Genomic DNA, 15,309 nt, shown 5'->3' on the forward strand with positions numbered 1-15,309 from the left:
TTTAAATACAATTTGAAGTCTATTAAATAGTTTGAGTGTTTGCTTTAGCCTGTCTGGAGATTCGGATGGGCGGGGTTTGGAATTTTGGGACTTTCTTATCGGTTCTTTTGCGCAAAGCAAGCTCTATCAAGCCCATCAAAACTATTTGACATGAATAGTATTGAATAGTATGAATAGTATGAATACTATTTCAAATAGTATCTGAACCCAGGTCTGCAAGGCACCTTGATATTTGTATTGTAGCCGTGTTCCACAGCAGTAGTCAGAGGAATAAGAAAGTGTATTCACATTTCCTGCAACGTTCCTATTTGCACCAGTATCTGTATTCATCTGAGAGTGCATCGCTGTGAAATTAAGTTCAACTAAATATTCCTCATCCCACTGTTGTATTGTATGCATATATTTATAGAGAAAATACAAAAACATGAAAAAGGAGACTAGATGTCCATCCTGTACAAGCAAGATAGCAGGCTGTGATCTTTGGTGCTAAGATAGTGTACACAGACAGACTACATTCATGTTCTATGGTAAAGTAATGTCTCATAAACCTGGCCTTTGTTCTTGATATTTAACTTTGATTTTTGCAGATGGTGCATTTTCCTCCCAATGGTGAAAATCAATATGAATTAGATCAAGGGACAAAGATATAAGAGAGAAAGAGAGAGAGAAACAGTTAATGGACTGTTGTGTCGTTCATTGCTTAAGTCAATCAGCATCTTCCTTAGTATTAACTAATTTCTTTGAAGTGACACTCACCTTGGCCAGCCTCTCTCCATCCTCTCTCTTCACCACCCTCTGCTGCGTGGCATCAGCCTGGGGAGAGATCAGAAAAAGAAAAGCGAGAGAGAGAGACCGAAAGAAAGACAGAAAGAGAAAAAGAGAGAGATGAGAAAGGTAGAGATTCCCTGATAGCACCACCAGGCATGACTAGCCTCAGTCCTCCGTCTCACTATCATCAATGCAGGGGTTTGTCTTAAAATCACATTGTACCAGGGGGGTTACATAATGGAAAACAACACATTCCGTACAGAATATGAGATCAGACCTAGAATTCTTAATGAGTCTAGATGATGTGTGAGCATTCTAATGAGGGGATGATTCCCGGTGTGTGGGGACTGTTTAGATTAGACTAAACTTCCGGACCAAGCATCTGTTCCCTGTTCTAGCAGTATGTGGATGGGACTTAATTAAAGTAGCAGTGATTTGTTACATCCCTCCTGCATATGTGCTGATCTGGTGTTGTGTCTGTGTTGTCATCTGGCAGCAGATGTGTCAGGGATAGGAGCAATTCAAATAGACTAGGGGCGGCAGGTAGCCTAGTGGTTAGAGTGTAGGACTAGTAACTGAAAGTTTGCAAGATCAAATCCCTGAGATGACAAGGTGAAAATCTGTCTTCTGCCCCTGAACAAGGCAGTTAACCCACTGTTCCTAGGCCGTCATTAAAAATACATGTTAGTAACTGACTTGCCTAGTTAAATAAAGGTAAAATACTTTATTAAAAAGAAATAACTATTGTTCCAATGGACACATAGTTTTGAATCAGGAAGTAGACACTGCAGTACTCATTGAACATATACAAGTGAATCCGGACGCCGGGTTCCTAAGTAGGCTCAGATTGATTCTCAATGTTAAAACCAGATTGATTGCAACCTGCCTACTTGTAATTTTACAGTACAATAGACCAACATGGCTACTGTATTAGGTCAAAGCTGTGTACTGGAAAACCTTGGTAGAGCATGGATGGAGTAGGCATTGTGGTGCTAGTGTGAATTTCCTTTCTTTTTGAGCTTCAGACCAATGCCTATTCTCACTTCAAAGGTAGATTTAGTGTTATACTATGAGGATATACTGTGAATAGGTCCTTCAAGTCCTGGACTACATGTATACTGTACAGTTGTTTTAGTTGTCTTCTGTCTATTGTTTTTGGATGTTGTGTCTGTTTTTGTTGTGTCTGTCTGTCTGTGTTGTGTCTGTGTTGTGTCTGTGTTGTGTCTGTGTTGTGTCTGTGTTGTGTCTTGGCTGCCGCCTGGTGTGGCTGCAGGTGTGTCCGTCTGGGTTCAGGCCTATCCCAGGAAACCTCACCTTGTTTCCCAGCAGCATCAGGACCACATCCTGCTGGGTGTAATCATGGATCTCAGTCAGCCAGGCCTGGGGTGGAGACGAAAAAGAGAGGAGAGACATGATAAGGAAACACTCAGGATAAGAGAGGAGAGGAGAGTCCCTCTGGATACAGAGACAGAGAGGAGAGAAACTCAGGATACAGAGACAGAGAGGAGAGTCACTCAGGATACAGAGACAGAGAGGAGAGTCACTCAGGATACAGAGGCAGAGAGGAGAGAAACTCAGGATACAGAGACAGAGAGGAGAGTCACTCAGGATACAGAGAGAGAGGAGAGTCACTCAGGATACAGAGACAGAGAGGAGAGTCACTCAGGATACAGAGACAGAGAGTAGAGTCACTCAGGATACAGAGAGAGAGAGTAGAGTCACTCCGGATACAGAGACAGAGAGGAGAGTCACTCAGGATACAGAGACAGCGATGAGAGTCACTCAGGATACAGAGAGAGAGAGAGTAGAGTCACTCTGGATACAGAGACAGAGAGGAGAGTCACTCAGGATACAGAGAGAGAGAGTAGAGTCACTCAGGATACAGAGACAGAGAGGAGAGTCACTCAGGATACAGAGACAGAGAGGAGAGTCCCTCAGGATACAGAGACAGAGAGGAGAGTCACTCAGGATACAGAGACAGAGAGGAGAGTCACTCAGGATACAGAGACAGAGAGGAGAGTCACTCAGGATATAGAGAGGAGAGGAGAGTCACTCAGGATACAGAGAGAGAGAGTAGAGTCACTCCGGATACAGAGACAGAGAGGAGAGTCACTCAGGATACAGAGACAGAGAGGAGAGTCACTCAGGATACAGAGACAGAGAGGAGAGACACTCAGGATACAGAGACAGAGAGGAGAGTCACTCAGGATACAGAGACAGAGAGGAGAGTCACTCAGGATATAGAGAGGAGAGGAGAGTCCCTCAGAATACAGAGAGAGAGGAGAGTCACTCAGGATACAGAGACAGAGAGGAGAGTCACTCAGGATATAGAGAGGAGAGGAGAGTCCCTCAGAATACAGAGAGAGGAGAGTCACTCAGGATACAGAGACAGAGAGGAGAGTCACTCAGGATACAGAGAGAGAGAGTAGAGTCACTCCGGATACAGAGACAGAGAGGAGAGTCACTCAGGATACAGAGAGAGAGGAGAGTCACTCAGGATACAGAGACAGAGAGGAGAGTCACTCAGGATACAGAGACAGAGAGTAGAGTCACTCCGGATACAGAGACAGAGAGGAGAGTCACTCAGGATACAGAGAGAGAGAGGAGAGTCACTCCGGATACAGAGAGAGAGAGTAGAGTCACTCCGGATACAGAGACAGAGAGGAGAGTCACTCCGGATACAGAGAGAGAGGAGAGTCCCTCAGGATACAGAGACATAGAGGAGAGTCACTCAGGATACAGAGAGAGAGGAGAGTCACTCAGGATACAGAGAGAGAGGAGAGTCACTCCAGATACAGAGACATAGAGGAGAGTCACTCAGGATACAGAGAGAGAGGAGAGTCACTCAGGATACAGAGACAGAGAGGAGTCCCTCAGGATACAGAGACATAGAGGAGAGTCACTCAGGATACAGAGACATAGAGGAGAGTCACTCAGGATACAGAGAGAGAGGAGAGTCACTCAGGATACAGAGAGAGAGGAGAGTCACTCAGGATACAGAGAGAGAGAGGAGACACTCAGGATACAGAGACAGAGAGGAGAGTCACTCAGGATACAGAGGGAGAGGAGAGTCCCTCAGGATACAGAGACAGAGAGGAGAGTCACTCAGGATACAGAGACAGAGAGGAGAGTCACTCAGGATACAGAGACATAGAGGAGAGTCACTCAGGATACAGAGACATAGAGGAGAGTCACTCAGGATACAGAGAGAGAGGAGAGTCACTCCGGATACAGAGACAGAGAGGAGAGTCACTCAGGATACAGAGACAGAGAGGAGAGTCACTCAGGATACAGAGAGAGAGAGGAGACACTCAGGATACAGAGACAGAGAGGAGAGTCCCTCAGGATACAGAGACAGAGAGGAGAGTCACTCAGGATACAGAGAGGAGAATCACTCCGGATACAGAGACAGAGAGGAGAGTCACTCCAGATACAGAGACAGAGAGGAGAGTCACTCCAGATACAGAGCGGAGAGTCACTCAGGATACAGAGAGAGAGAGGAGAGTCACTCAGGATACAGAGACAGAGCGGAGAGTCACTCAGGATACAGAGAGAGAGAGGAGAGTCACTCAGGATACAGAGACAGAGAGGAGAGTCACTCAGGATACAGAGAGAGAGAGGAGAGTCACTCAGGATACAGAGAGAGAGAGGAGAGACACTCAGAATACAGAGACAGAGAGGAGAGTCACTCCGGATACAGAGACAGAGAGGAGAGACACTCAGGATACAGAGACAGAGAGGAGAGACACTCAGGATACAGAGACAGAGAGGAGAGTCCCTCAGGATACAGAGACAGAGAGGAGAGACACTCAGGATACAGAGACAGAGAGGAGAGACACTCAGGATACAGAGACAGAGAGGAGAGACACTCAGGATACAGAGACAGAGAGGAGAGACACTCAGGATACAGAGACAGAGAGGAGAGGCATAGGCGAGACAAAGGAGAGAGACAGCCAGTCAGACATTTAGAGGAAAAACAAGGACAAGTATGGAAGAAGAGATGCTCATGAGAAAGAGAGGAGTCAGACAGAGACACATATTGTCAGAGGACACACAAGTACAAGTAGGGAGAGGGAATCCAATAAGATATAGGACAAAGGAAGAACAGAGAGGCTGTTGCAGCTGAAAGATTTAAAAAAAGGTAGAGGAGAGATATTGAATGAAAATGACTTGCAAATAAATTAATGTCTTGATCTATTATATCAGCAGAACGACTGGAGACTGCAGATACAATACATGTACAGACATAACTTTATTTATGACTGTTGGCCATTTTCAAATTACTCCTGGGGTACAGCACCCACAGACTTATTTACCTATCTTTGTACGGTTAAGAAAGGTTAAGAAATCTTAAGTAAGGAGAGACAGCAGGAGAGAGAGGGAGAGAGACAGAGAGGGAGAGAGACAGAGGGAGAGAGAGACAGAGGGAGATAGAGACAGAGGGAGATAGAGACAGAGGGAGAGAGAGACAGAGGGAGAGAGAGAGAGAGACAGAGGAAGACAGAGACAGAGGGAGAGAGACAGAGAGAGAGGGAGAGAGAGAGAGAAACAGAGGGAGAGAGAGACAGAGGGAGAGGGAGTCAGAGAGAGGGAGACAGAGGGAGAGAGAGGGAGAAGGAGAGGGAGACAGAGGGAGACAGAGACAGAGGGAGACAGAGACAGAGAGAGAGAGGGACAGAGGGAGAGAGACAGAGGGAGAGAGACAGAGGGAGAGAGACAGAGGGAGGGAGACAGAGGGAGGGAGACAGAGGGAGGGAGACAGAGGGAGGGAGACAGAGGGAGGGAGACAGAGGGAGGGAGACAGAGGGAGGGAGACAGAGGGAGGGAGACAGAGGGAGGGAGACAGAGACAGAGGGAGACAGAGGGAGAGAGAGACAGAAGGAGAGGGAGAGAGACAGAGAGACAGAGGGAGAGAGACAGAGGGAGGGAGACAGAGACAGAGGGAGACAGAGACAGAGTATTGGGCAGAATGAGTACAGTCCAAACAGCAGCAGCAGTAATAAACCCCTCTAGAGACAAGGCCTGGACAAGGCATAAGGGAAATAATAAAAAGCTTTATTACACACCAGCCCACATAATCACAGTCACCTGGCAACTCAATGCCTCATCATCACAACAACAACAGTAACACTTCTGACCACTGAGCAACAAGAAGGCCAGGCCATTCATCCATGCCATCGTTAATAGGTTTTTAAATCGACTGGGGCATAGATCCACCCCTCGCCAACATAATATCTCTCATCTCAGCTGTACTCCGTACAGAGCACCATTATAATGATGCTTAATTGCTCCATCCCAGTGAAATAGTCCACATTGGCTTTCTGACTGCAGAGCAATCAATCCTCCTTTCTGTTTGAACATGGAGACCAGAGTCTGTTTCTCCAAGTTGGGACTCTTCTAATTACATCTGGAGATGACCTGGTGGGTGTAACGGTTTAACCCCTCGGTCACATGGAGATGACCTGGTGGGTGTAACGGTTTAACCCCTCGGTCACATGGAGATGACCTGGTGGGTGTAACGATTTAACCCCTCGGTCACATGGAGATGACCTGGTGGGTTTAACGATTTAACCCCTCGGTCACATGGAGATGACCTGGTGGGTTTAACGATTTAAACCCTCGGTCACATGGAGATGACCTGGTGGGTTTAACGATTTAACCCCTCGGTCACATGGAGATGACCTGGTGGGTGTAACGATTTAACCCCTCGGTCACATGGAGATGACCTGGTGGGTTTAACGATTTAACCCCTCGGTCACATGGAGATGACCTGGTGGGTTTAACGATTTAACCCCTTGGTCACATGGAGATGACCTGGTGGGTTTAACGATTTAACCCCTTGGTCACATGGAGATGACCTGGTGGGTTTAACGATTTAACCCCTCGGTCACGTGGAGATGACCTGGTGGGTGTAACGATTTAACCCCTCGGTCACATGGAGATGACCTGGAGGGTTTAACGATTTAACCCCTCGGTCACATGGAGATGACCTGGTGGGTGTAACGATTTAACCCCTCGGTCACATGGAGATGACCTGGTGGGTGTAACGATTTAACCCCTCGGTCACATGGAGATGACCTGGTGGGTGTAACGATTTAACCCCTCGGTCACATGGAGATGACCTGGTGGGTTTAACAATTTAACCCCTCGGTCACATGGAGATGACCTGGTGGGTTTAACGATTTAACCCCTCGGTCACATGGAGATGACCTGGTGGGTTTAACGATTTAACCCCTCGGTCACATGGAGATGACCTGGTGGGTTTAACGATTTAACCCCTCGGTCACATGGAGATGACCTGGTGGGTTTAACGATTTAACCCCTCGGTCACATGGAGATGACCTGGTGGGTTTAACGATTTAACCCCTCGGTCACATGGAGATGACCTGGTGGGTGTAACCATTTAACCCCTCGGTCACATGGAGATGACCTGGTGGGTGTAACGATTTAACCCCTCGGTCACACGGAGATGACCTGGTGGGTGTAACGATTTAACAGATCTAGGATCAGCTCCCCCTCCTGCTATCCTAACCTGAACCATTAGTGGGGAAAAGATCAGCGTCTTGGGGAAACATGACCCTTCTACCAATAAAGTCCTCTGACGTCAGTGGTCATGTTGGGGGAAAAGAGACTGTTCAATCCATCCATGTCCTACGGCAGAACGCTGCTCCAGGCAATGCTGTCACTTCTCCAATCCTTTTCAAAACATCATGAGTGTGTAACTAGCGTACTGTTTGGGAGAAGAGTGGAGAATCAGGATGTAGTCTTTGCCTTAATCTGATGACACACTAGTGTGGACTTGTCTGGACAACTTCTGTCCAACTGGAGGCGGAGTTTCCATCTTCAAAGCCTCTCATTCACATTCAAGCCCATCCTCACCTCTGTAAGGCAATGCCACATCTGATTGAATAAGGGATGAGGACGCTCTGCAGCCAAATAACCCCCCACCCATCTGCAGCATGTATACACCAGCCCATTGCCACATCACCCCATCCCCGCGCCTGGATCAGCAGCAGAACTGGGTTCAAAATGTTTCAAATACTTAAGATCGATTGAGCTTGCCTTGGCACAATTTAACCAATGGAGTAGTCCCAAAACTCCACCCACTCCAGGCAGGCTAACGCTAACTCAAAGTCTTGTAATACTACTGTATTTGAACCCAGGTCTCAGATCAGCTCCACCTCCAAACCAAGGAAGAAACCCTGGCTCCCAGCTCTGCCCATCCAGCCACATCTAACAGAATGCTATATGAGCCACAATAAAGCTAGTGCATTTGCATTGGATGGCCAAACTCAAAGCAGATGCCACAGCACAACAACACTCTATGCTGTGCTGCTCTTTCAATGTTGAAGGCCTAAGTCTGGACTTGGTCAGCTTGCTTTGAAGTGTTAATGTTGTACTGTGCCTTTAAACGGTGAAGCTAAAGGATAAAAGATACTTGACTTGATATCTCATCAAACTTCAAGGGATAGTTCAACCAAATGACATATAGGTTTCCTTCCTCTGAATCCTGTTGTCTTTGTAACGTGGGTTCACTACCCCTTCCACTATCCGATTAACCTCTGAAACACATCCCACTGGGCAAAAAGGGGTTGAATCACTGTTGTTTCCACATCATTTCAACCCACAAATTCAATGTGATGACGGTAAATGAAAATGGAAAACTGATTTGATTTGAAAAAAGTAATCTATGTAAGGGAATTTTGTATATTTTTCACCCAACTTTGAACCGAAATACAAAGACATGGTGATAATTTTGGGGGGATTTCAGGTTGAATTCACGTCATTTGACAACTCAACCAGATGTAAATCAAAACTAGACGTTGAACTGACGTCTGCGCCCAGTGAGATGCCATTAGTTAGTCACTCATACAGAATAATAGTGATAAAGGTGAAGTCATTGACTCATTAGAGCACATTGGATACCATGTCAACACTTGAATGATCCTGCTGTGAGTCTGTGCGTCTTTAATAGCCAATGGGTCTCTCATAGACTCCAGTGGAGTTACTGACAAAACAACATCTCTGTGACTGTACAGGGGGGTGGGATCAGCTGTAGAAACACGGTGTGATTGCTTGATCCAAGATCTGTTTGTGTCTTACCAACTCTTAAGGTCATTGTCATGTTTTTACACAAACAGATCTGGGACCAAGATAACTCCTCAGCCCAACTATAAGCGCTGCGTTGTGTCAATGCAACGTTCTAGCTGCTACACAGAGCGTGTTGTTTTGAGGAATGGAAGAGTATTTTCATTTTCCCTACTGTACTGCATCATACTCATCGATAGCTTTGGGACAGTTTTTCACAAGTACTCTTCAATTGTCATTAGTGGTTGTACTAAATTATCCTCTAATTGCACAAGATGCTTTTGTTTACATTGTAAACCTATCTAGTCAATGTAGACTAGCTAGCTTGAGTTTCTGCTAGCTAGAAGTTTCTTGACTTCATAAATCTTAGTAAAATAGCCAGTGGTGTCTAGTGGAGGCCATATGCAACCAAAGTCAACTTCATTTCTCATTATTTCAATCCACAAAATAGAATGAACCCGCGTCAGCCTTACATATTTTTTTTAACCTCTGCGATACTTGAGCTTGGATGCTGCCATTGGACGTGAGGCAACACGGCAGTATAGCAGCTTTCATTGATCTCAAAGGAAGCATTCCCTCAATGGTCCGATGGCTGTAGTGCAGCAGCGTAGCATACCCACAATGCCCAGTTTGAACATAAAAGGGGGCGGAAACAAGGTGTTCAATTCACGACTGAGCAAAAACCTTCTGTGGTGTTGTGAATTTCCACTTCAGCTGTAACCAGAATTAGCATGCAATTTGAAAAATACACTTTGCAACCTCCATGTGCACGTCCCTGTGCGATGGTTGATTGTTGAATGTTCATTTTTACATAAAAGGGCAGCATTACTCAGTGCAGCATTGTGTGATGACATCCAGGAGAATAGGGTTTTGATGGACTGCTATTTTACATGCAAAGCGTGCAATGCTCTCTCTCTCCTTCCTCATTTCTCTCCCCCCGTCTCTCTCTCTCTCCCTCCCCATTTCTCTCCCCCCGTCTCTCTCTCTCTCCCTCCCCATTTCTCTCCCCCCGTCTCTCTCTCTCTCCCTCCCCATTTCTCTCCCCCCGTCTCTCTCTCTCGCCCTCCCCATTTCTCTCTCTCGCCCTCCCCATTTCTCTCCCTCCGTCTCTCTCTCTCTCCCTCCCCATTTCTCTCCCCCCGTCTCTCTCTCTCTCCCTCCCCATTTCTCTCCCCCCCGTCTCCCTCTCTCCCATCTTGTATTGTGTTGTTGATGGCTATTGTAAAAGGCTTTACATTAGGCCTAACATGGAGCGCTAGCCATATTTCCATTAGTGTGTCTATCAATGTGCTGTTAAGCCCAGACAGTTATTACTAACTAAATCCAGATGGTAGAGTCGTCTTGCACTACAGCCTGGTGTTTTCCATTACCAACCACCAAGGGAAGGCTTCTCTGTTTATGTTGTAATTTGCCAGTGTTTTATTTGTATAGTAATTGAGTGAGTTTGGGTCCCTCTGGTGTGTGTGTGTAGTGTGCAGAGGTGTAAAGTAATTAGGAACAGAGGGTTGAATTGGTGAAAGACATGTTTTTATATGGAGTCTGAAGTATATTGAAGCCAAGCAACTTTATGGTTTATGCACTTTATTTTGTATTGCTTTTTTATTTATCAAAACACTTTAATTGCTTTGAATGTTTAATTTATTTTCAAATGTTAATATTATATTTTTTACAAATACTTACGTTTTTTTAACATACAGATGTGGCTTCTTGTACTTATGTCACGTTCCTGACCTGTTTTCTGTTGTTTTGTGTGTGTTTAGTTGGTCAGGACGTGAGCTGGGTGGGAATTCTATGTTGTGTGTCTAGTTTGTCTGTTTCTATGTCAGCCTAGTGTGGGTTCTCAATCAGAGGCAGATGGTAATCGTTGTCTCTGATTGAGAATCATATATAGGAGGCTTGTTTTGTGTTGGGAATTTGTGGGTGTTTGTTACCTGTCTCTGTGTTTGTGTTCTGCACCAGATAGGTCTGTATCGGTTTTGCACATTTGTTATTTTGTATGTTGTTTGTAGTGTTTCACTTGTTCTTGTATTAAACATGTTTAACACTAGCCGCGCTGCACTTTGGTCCTCTCCTTCACCCCTGGAAGAAAACCGTTACAACTTAGTTCCTACTGTACATTCATTTCCTCACTTCCTGTAATGCATGGAACAGATCACGTGTAAACAACGTTCAGGTAACCTTACTGAAATTAGCTAATTGTCAAGGTCAATGTTTTTACGTAACGCAATTACTTTTACTCTGAGCGCTTTATATGAGTTGTTCCAGTAATTTTACCTCTACTTGAGGAGGATATTTCAGTACTTTTTCCAACCCTGGTAGTGTGCGCCATGCATGTAGCCGTGTGTGTGTGAACACATCTTCTAACCTCTGTAATGTATGCCCATTTGGACAGACGATGGTTGGCTATAAGAAAACTACATGTATTATCTGTCTTCACTCATACCTCCTCAGTCCGTTAGGAGAAGCCATCGCTTTGTCTGAGTGTTTTTAGCCTCTGAGTTCACTATAGGAAATCGGATTTGTGTTTTAATGTACTCAGCGCTAATGAGGTCAGGGATGTTTAGGCAGGGCTCAGTTCATTAGGCCCCCAAAACAGAAGACAACAAACTTATTGGAATACTTTGACTCGTCCAATAAGAAACGCTAATTTCCGTTTGTTGCGAAGCGTTTTAAAATGTTTTCCTTTGTGTGCCCTAATATACACAACCCATGTAATAACCCAGGAGAAAGGCACCATGGGCCAAGGAAGGGAGGGGGAGACCCTGCCTCCACAACCCAGCCTCCAGGGCACCTCTTCAGGCTAATGAATGCCCTCAGAGCCTGCCTGAGAGTACACAATGTTACTCACCCAGATAAACAGGGAGGCAGATGGAGACAGAGGATGTTAGAGGGGCCATTTACTTGTGTTTACAATGTAAACCAAGGAGACATTAAAACAGTCATGTCTATGGTTGAGATCATGGTTGGGGTCAATTCAGGAAGTAAACTGAAACCTAAATTACGAATTTCAATTTACTTCCTAAATTGACATAATTGAGTTAAACTTGGGTTGTCTTTTTGAATATTATAGAACAAAGTGATTCAGGAGGGTAGAGTGTGTAATACCCAATTCAGGACAGTGTACAAGGTCTCCCGCAGTAAATGTGTTCCCCACTTATTTACATTCTACAAGACCAACTGTCATTTACTCAATTGAGCACTTTGCTACTTATCGACTAGATGTGAGCACATGAATACAGACATGAGTAAAGACATGAATACAGACGTGAGTAATCGGTGACGGATCGACATATTTTGATTTGAATGTTGTACTATTGATTCATTCTTGCCACTTTATTGCTTGGAACTTGACTGGAAAAGACACAATGTCACATTGCTCATTGTCAACGCAACTCACTCCCCATCAGGGCAACAGAGTAACAAACTAAAACAGAACTGAGTCGTTGGCTCTCCTTAACCTTGTCCGACTAGTAAAGCACTGCATTTCCCATTGGTGCACCACAGAACAGCACAACACAGCAGAATACCATTAGGGGCCTTATTCCTAACCAAACCAGTTGAGCCAGGGATAAATAATTGTTATTTTTCAACCTGGCATCCCCGGACATGACCAAACTGGCAACCCTGAATATGACAGCCTTCATGTGTCAACCTGTTATTCTCCTAAAAGAAAAGGTTTAATAGAATACAACTTCTCCTTCTATTGAATAGCTGAGAATAAGGACCATGGTTAGGATATTCTCCAACCTGGCAACCTCGAACACAAGGACCTTCGTATCTCAGTCTCATAACAAGAAATCCAGTTTACTGGAATAAAACCTCCTAGATCATGAGGAGCCTTACTTCTATTCCCAGACCAACTGAGCCAACGTACGGGCTATGGTTGTTGTCCAACCGGGCATCATAACTTGTGTATCATAAGAAATTGTTATTTTCAAACCTGGCCTCCCTAAACATTTATATAACAAGACATTTCTCCAACATGGCAACCTTGAACACACAGCCCTTCATGTCTCATTACCATTCTCCAACAATAAATCATGTTGACTGGACCACAACCTCTCCCCTCTATTCGACAGCTTGCCTATAAATGTCCTCTGGTCCCATTTTGACTTGTAATTAACCAAAACCAGTAATGAACCCTTATTGAGCTGTTTACGGCTGGTTCCCCCTCGTGGGTCATTTCACCACCAATGCCACAACCATAAATCTTTCCAGGTGACATCTCGTCCCCATCTATCCCGGGGAATGGTAGAACAACATCCTTCAGCATGACGGGGGGGGATAAAGTCACTAGTGAAATGGAAAGATACACAGAGAGATTGGATATTAATACTGTCAGGCTGGAATTTCATTCAAAGGGCCAAAAAACTAAATATAATTGACATATACAGTATAGGAGTTGTCAAAACAAAACAAACAGATCTGAGACCAGGTTAGAGGATGACACCAGCACAAACAGATCTGGGGCCAGGTTAGAGGATGAAGACAACACAAACAGATCTGGGACCAGGCTAGAGGATAAAGACAGCACAAACAGATCTGGGACCAGGCTAGAGGATGAAGACAGCACAAACAGATCTGGGACCAGGCTAGAGGATGAAGACAGCACAAACAGATCTGGGGCCAGGCTAGAGGATAAAGACAGCACAAACAGATCTGGGACCAGGCTAGAGGATAAAGACAGCACAAACAGATCTGGGACCAGGCTAGAGGATAAAGACAGCACAAACAGATCTGGGACCAGGCTAGAGGATAAAGACAGCAGTGAAAAGAGAAGCATACAGAGAGACACACAGTGGAGTTCTACTCTCGGGCTGGAATGTAATTCAAAGCACAGAAGGGCCAGGTATACAGAATACAGTGTAGGCAGACAGCCTGAAGGAAAACACATGACTGAATCCTGGCTTTGGAGACGGGTCCTTGATATAAGAAGTGTTTGATATAAGAAGTGACTGGTCACCTGCTAAGGCATTTAGCACACACTGACTACGACTAGCAGGACAGACAATGCTGCTATGGAGAACATCCTGTGACTCAAGACAGCTCAGTTGTAATCATGACAGCTCAGGTGTAGAAGAATATAAAGCTTTAAAAATAAAATAAAGAGAGAGAGAGAATGATAAAGAGTGAGCGATTGAATGAGAAATCGAACAGACATTGTAATTAACCTCTCCTTTACTAGTGTTGGAACGTGGGTGTGATGAATAGGAGCCGTTTGATTAACAGCCTATTAGGAAAGGAGACACAGTGGCCTGGTGAATACTAAACAACCACAGGCATTTAGAGACACGGCTAGCTACGCTACAGCAGCACAGGGATGATTTAGACAGCAAAGGGCTGTTCCACATGAGGGCCCCAAAGTGCTTTTGAAACGAGTGAAACACAAAGAGACAAACCCAACCAAATCTAAAATGTTCTCTATTTCACCCTCCCTCTCCGCCTTCTTCTGTATTTACACAAACAAACGGGGATATTTGTATTGCCACTGCAACAGACATTAGCATACTGTTTGTGTAAATAAGCACCGTCTCTCCAGCCTAGTGGTGGTGATGACCTGTGTTCATTAAAACAAAGTAAACACCAAACATACTTACAGTTCAGAGAACGTTTCTCTTTTCTGTTGAACCTCAAAGGGTATTTTGTGAAGTCGGTTCTCATTGCATTCAACAATTATCCAGAGCTAAGTCAGGACATCTCCCTCCCCCTCTCTCTCTCTCTAGCACTCTCTCCTCCACAGTGTTGACACCAATCCATTTTACACAGCAGCTTGAACATGTTACACATCCTTTATGTCCAATTACACACCCGCTTATTAACCTGTTGGAGAGAGGAGAGACTTTTTACCAGCCGTGAGGACGGTGTCAATAATTGAACGCTCTGAATTGAGGTCCTGCTCTCCAATGGTTTCCATTGAACTGAATTGACAAAAGTTAACACCTTCAGCACCGGACAGAGAATACTGATTGGCTTCATGATTAAATGAAATGTAATTTTAATAAAGTGTAATATCAGGCAGAGAGACGTTGGCAGACATATTGTTGGAGGTCAGTCTTCAAAGACTACAGCTAGTTCACTGAGGAGAAGGTTCTTGAAGCTAACTAGTTATTCATCTTCCCTCAATTCCTCATGTCCTCTCTCCTTGCCTCCTTCTCAAAACACACTGGAGGAGGAGATTCAAGGTCTCTTCCCTTAGGTCTTCTCATCCAATGCATTTTGAGAAGGTGGTTAGGAGAAAGGACACAAGTAACCAAGGAAAGACAAACTGAGAAAGGAGTTACTCCTCCAATACCCCACAATGTACCTGGCATGCTAATGATCCTCTCATTCCCAGGAGGAAATGACATGTTCCTAAGGTGCAATCTGGCCCCACTATACGTGGTTCACCCCGCTGGCAGGAAGTGATGAACAGAGGGGGTTATCAGTGAGGTCCAATCCGAACAGCAGGACTCA

At 45.0% G+C, this 15,309-nt stretch overlaps 1 protein-coding gene across 1 annotated transcript in view; it reads right to left on the reverse strand.

Annotated features, from left to right (window-relative positions):
* The window catches only part of LOC129833877 (ras-related protein Rab-26-like), a 101,834-nt gene that overhangs the window by 6,540 nt on the left and 79,985 nt on the right, over window positions 1-15,309 (reverse strand). The window contains exons 6-7 of the mRNA XM_055898722.1: window positions 2,083-2,148; window positions 757-813 (exon numbers count right to left, since the gene is read on the reverse strand). Coding sequence (XP_055754697.1) covers window positions 757-813; window positions 2,083-2,148 — 123 coding nt within the window. The remainder of the gene's footprint in view (window positions 1-756; window positions 814-2,082; window positions 2,149-15,309) is intronic.

This window comes from Salvelinus fontinalis, chromosome 34, assembly GCF_029448725.1.
Source record: "Salvelinus fontinalis isolate EN_2023a chromosome 34, ASM2944872v1, whole genome shotgun sequence".
Classification (NCBI taxonomy): domain Eukaryota; kingdom Metazoa; phylum Chordata; class Actinopteri; order Salmoniformes; family Salmonidae; genus Salvelinus; species Salvelinus fontinalis.